This window comes from Zeugodacus cucurbitae, chromosome 6 (genome assembly GCF_028554725.1).
Source record: "Zeugodacus cucurbitae isolate PBARC_wt_2022May chromosome 6, idZeuCucr1.2, whole genome shotgun sequence".
Taxonomy (NCBI): Eukaryota; Metazoa; Arthropoda; class Insecta; order Diptera; family Tephritidae; genus Zeugodacus; species Zeugodacus cucurbitae.
In genome coordinates, this window is record NC_071671.1 from 25,293,001 (window position 1) to 25,297,814 (window position 4,814).

Sequence of the window (4,814 nt, forward strand, 5' to 3'; positions counted from 1 at the left end):
TTATTATTAATATAATAATAATATTGAGTAATCTTGATTTATTACTAACCAAAATTATTTGGAAATTTAGTTTGTGGTATTATCAATGTACTGACCGGCAGAGGGCGCTCTGTTTTTTTTATAATTTCTCGGGATTTTTGTCATCTTTGGCTGAGCAGTTCAAGGAGCAACGCCAAGCCATATATTTCACTTTTCTATATATTATTTATATTTTAATTATATAAAGAAGACGATCTTTAAAGGTAAAAACGTCAATTAAAGCAATGCAAGTAAAGTTTTTTTTTATTAATAATATACAAAGTTTAAATCATTCGGCTGTTCCGCTGTCTCTCGTGAAAATTTCATTTATTAGCAATTAAGGTTTGTCGTCAAAATATAGTCGTATATTCCAGGCTTCCCTGAAAGTTGGTGGAGCGCCTGAAAATATATATTTTCAGAAATATATAATACCAATAATTAAAAATTGCGCCTAAAGGTAGGCAACAGTTTTTAGGGAGTAGCAAAGAAAATACTATAGCCGAAATATTTCTACATTGAGTAATTGTCGTTGTAAAATCTACGAACTGTTTCATATTTTCTTCCAAATGAACCCTCACAACTTAATTTAGGTCCAATTCAAGTTTTTTCTCTATCTTACCTTTCATAAAACGCCTTTAAATACTAATGTATTACTGTGGCATTGGCGGCATCGGTGGCATTGGAACACCATCCGGAACAGGCATTTGTGGTGAGCGACGTTGCTGGAAAAAAAGTTTTGATAAGAATAAGAACATGTTTCTCAAAAAGAATTTATATAACTTAACAAGTAGTATGAAAGAGTTCTTTTTATACTTCTATATATTTAATCAATAAATGCTACTTACTCGAGCAGATACACTATATAATCCCTTCGGTACATCTTCGGGTTCTTCATCAGCCAACTTAATTGGAGAGCGACGGTACTTAGAAAAATGAAGAAATAATAAATTATATATCTTTTGTATAAGAACGACATCAATCTAACTTGTGTTTGTTAGAAAAAAAAAGAGATGGCGAGATGGACAACACCTATACTAACATTAGATCATAGGTGAAACTTTTGTTTGAAATATTATGAGATATCGTGTAGCCTGTAGTTCGATTTGTCTGTCTACACAAGAAATCGAGTAAAAGATAATACACCTTACGCGAATTTGGCATACAAAAGGCCCCAACTTAGAGAGATATTTTTCTTATGACGGTATTTCCGTTGAAAAAGATCTTACTACTCTGCTTAAAAGTATACCAAATTTGCAGTCCTTCTTCTGGGGTTATATCTGGTAGATTTAGATCCAAGTTCAAGAACTTTAAATTTCATTTCCGATGAAGAGTTTTTTGTGGGATTTTGAATCGGAATAATTTATTGAATAGTGGCTGAAAAAAATATGTATTTTTAAGTAATTCTTTACTATAAACCCAATCTATTCTCTTTTTTGTGTGATCTTTAAAGTCGCTAGTATTCGATTATGGGAAAAACTGTACTCACTCTCTCTTTGAGACCTTGTGGTGCATCCTCGGGTACTTCATCTAATGCGGCGCGACGTGCCTAAAAATATATATTACTACACAAAAACTACCCCAAAATAATTTCGAACATTATACCCTCGAGTGAAACTCCTGTGGTACTTCACCAGGTTCATCATTCAGCGACTTTTCAGCAGCGCGACGGAACTAGAAAATAATACTTAAGATAGATAAAGTAATGTAATTATGATACTCACTCTCTCCCTGAGTCCTTGCGGCGCATCCTGCGGTACATCGTCCGCTGCAGCACGACGTGCCTTAAAAATATATATGAATATACAAAAACTACGCTCAAATAATTTCTAAACACATACCCTCGCGTTGAACTCCTGCGGCACTTCGCCCGGCGCATCCTCCTGCCGGATGCCGCGTGCACCGCCACGCATGCCATATCCTTCAGCGCCATCGAGGCAAGCAATAATCGAAATCACTGCGATGGCAATGCACAAATTCGCGTATGCTTTCATTGTTGCGGCAATAAAAACTTCACAGTTGTGCTTTTTTCTAAGAAGAAACTTCTAAAAACCAAACGAGTAATCACATAAAACGGCAGGCAAATGCGAAATATTAAAAACTCATATGAATCCTTGCAACTTACGCTTCGTATGCGCGCAATTGTCTTGACGTCGGTGAAATTTTTGATTTTTGATTTTGTGTTCACTGCGTTTACAATGTGATTTGTTGAATGCACCCAGTCATGCGCTTTGCTGCACAATTTATAGTGCCGTTCGATATTAACGAGTGTCGGCGTCGTCGTCAGTTGCATGCAACGCATCACAGTTCACATACTTTGCTTTAATCGAACATATCAAATCACAGATGATAAGGAGGTGACAAGAAAATCGCATGCAATGAATGGCGTGTTGTCATAGTCAAATTGTGGGTTTCATTGAAATTTTTTTAGTGCTTTGCAATATATCAGCTTATCGTAGTATTTGCTGTTAGCTCATCTCTCCATTTAAAATGTTCCAGATATTTTACAATAATCAGTTTGAGCAACAAAAGCATTCTAACAAGAGCCCTCACATACATACTTCTATCAATAGGAGGTCACCAATATTGTAACTGCGATATCTCAAATATTCAATCTTCTCATAAGATATATCTTCAGAACTTTGTTCAAAACCATTCGCTTCAGATAAGTGATTTACTACCCGTATTTGAACCAAATTGATCAATAAATGTGAATTTTAGAATATTTTTGACCAAAGCGCCATCTACTGAGAATATGAAACTTAACTTAAAGCTTAGAAAAAAAAAATCAATTCCTTGCTCGTTCGTACTTCGTTTTATCTAACTTAGAGCAGCTAGTTTTGTAACATACGAAGTTGTGCTGGACTTTAAGCTCTTTTAAGAGCTTGGAACTAGTTGAGTTTGTTGGGTTTTCGATAAAATCAGAGAGCCATTGAAAGTAAGCTTAACGGTCTTGATATATTGGCGGTTAGGAATCAAAACTGGTGAAAGTCAATCGAATTCCTCGTAAATTGGGGATTAAGTACTTTAAACAAGGCTCATATTTAATAATGTGTAAGGGGGTCTAGCTTTTGCATCAATATGAATTGGAGTGAGGTAAAGTTGGTTCTCAGAAAAAATGCGTTTTCATGTAGTACAGTAAATTATGATACCTCCAAGATCACTTTAATAAGAACTTCGAATATACATATTATGCAATATTGAAATTTGGGTTTATATGAATAAGGGTTTATATGATAAGCTCCAATAGGACTCACCCGCAATTATACACCTTCGCGTTCTTCATTGTATAAATAAGTAGTTTATAAAACTGATACGAGAGCAGTGGTAATCCCGGTCCATTAATACCGCATATGTTAAATATGTACGTCTATATTGTGGAGAGTTTTCTCAATTGGATATGAGCGCATGAACACAAAAAGTATGAACTTCTTGATTAAAGTGAGGAAATATGAGAACGCAGTCTAGCGCTTACGCGGAAAGAGTACGAGAAAGAATGGAGAACGCCATATAATCTCCAATCCAATTTCATGTGAAGTTTTCACAAATTAACAGCACATTAACTCATCAAGTACTTTAAATTGCACCCATTATCATTATATAAGTAGACAGAATCTATCAGTAATTGGGATTTTTTCAATTGTTTTACCATTTATTTTTATCTCCTTGGTAATCTGACAATTGACAAGTGACAATTACGTACTACTTTATTACACGCAATGGAATTTTTATTTTGCACTTCGAAATGCATTCAGTCATCAATCACAAATATATTTTAGGGGTGTTATAATATGGTTACAGCAAAAATTATACTATTGTGCAAAATAAAAGCAGTGAGTATGACATTTATAGACATTATAGAGTGACAAATTAAAAAGAGAATATATATTGCTGAATCGAATGGGTCCTAATTACTGTCTAAATCCGAATTTGTGTGTAACGAACACTACTTAAGGGGTTACATGGACTTTGTCGGTTAAAAAAGGCATATTTTCAAACTATACTTATTATATCTCAAACTTATTGTAAACAATTATTTAATTAATAAAAAAAAAATTAAATTAAAACTCTTCTATTGTGACGTCATTTCCGGCGACCCCTCGGAAGAAAGGTGCGTCCGCGTTGTCAGCATAACTCCTGACAGGATAATCCAAACTGAAAAAACAAAAATAAGGGTTTTGGTAAGACCATAAACTCGTGCTTGAACGAAGGTGAGACAAAGAAAAATAAAATTTAAAATAATGGCAGACATTTTTCCAAAAAAATAAAAATTTTGGTCAAATTTGCTTGACATGTTGCATTTTTAAAAGGCTTGTAATTGAAAAATAAAATAAAATCCTTCATTCAAGCACGAGTAAATTGTATCACGAACACCTGCGCAAAATTTCATCAAGGTTGGTTGAGTAGTTTTCAAAAAAATTTGACAACCGACTTTGAAAACACGGTTCCGAGAAAAACGCGTTTAAAGTTTTGAGTAACAATAATACCTGACTTGGAGCGCACACTTTCCAAAGGCTGTATCTAAGAAACAATTATTCGGATCGACTTGAAAATTTAGGATAATATTCAATTAAGATATCATAATTAAATTTGGAACACATATTTCTTGGCATCCTGAGGAGGTTGCTTTTGAAAATGGGCAAATTCGGTCCACTGCCACGCCCACAAAATGGCGGAAACCGAAAACACATAAAGTGCCATAACTAAGCCATAAATAAAGCTATGGAAATAAAATTTGGTATGAAGGATCGCACTATGAAGGGGCATATTTGGATGTAATTTTTTTGGGGAAGTGGGCG

General features: G+C 34.5%; 1 protein-coding gene across 2 annotated transcripts; it reads right to left on the reverse strand.

Moving 5' to 3' along the window:
• Window positions 1-255: 255 nt before the first annotated feature.
• LOC105213950 (uncharacterized) lies at window positions 256-2,332 on the reverse strand. 2 transcript variants are annotated; one of them, XM_011187068.3, is made up of 8 exons: window positions 2,141-2,332; window positions 1,857-2,060; window positions 1,740-1,799; window positions 1,621-1,689; window positions 1,505-1,564; window positions 864-941; window positions 638-740; window positions 256-417 (listed from the first exon to the last, which is right to left on the reverse strand). In XM_011187068.3, the coding sequence occupies exons 1-7, from the start codon at window positions 2,315-2,317 to the stop codon at window positions 669-671; spliced, it is 720 nt and encodes a 239-aa protein (XP_011185370.2). In that variant the 5' UTR covers window positions 2,318-2,332; the 3' UTR covers window positions 256-417; window positions 638-668. The 2 variants fall into 2 exon arrangements, with proteins under 2 accessions (XP_011185370.2, XP_054089436.1); XM_054233461.1 differs by having other exon boundaries at window positions 1,857-2,057; window positions 2,141-2,300.
• Window positions 2,333-4,814: the final 2,482 nt, after the last annotated feature.

What these genes read in the sequence shown, in the direction of transcription:
- LOC105213950 (XM_011187068.3), bottom strand. Translation starts at nt 2,317, where the DNA reads ATGCGTTGCATGCAACTGACGACGACGCCGACACTCGTTAATATCGAA. An exon ending in CAATTGCGCGCATACGAAGC is followed by an intron (nt 2,061 to 2,140) that starts GTAAGTTGCAAG and finishes TTTGGTTTTTAG; the next exon opens with AAGTTTCTTCTTAGAAAAAA. An exon ending in CGCAGGAGTTCAACGCGAGG is followed by an intron (nt 1,800 to 1,856) that starts GTATGTGTTTAG and finishes TATATTTTTAAG; the next exon opens with GCACGTCGTGCTGCAGCGGA.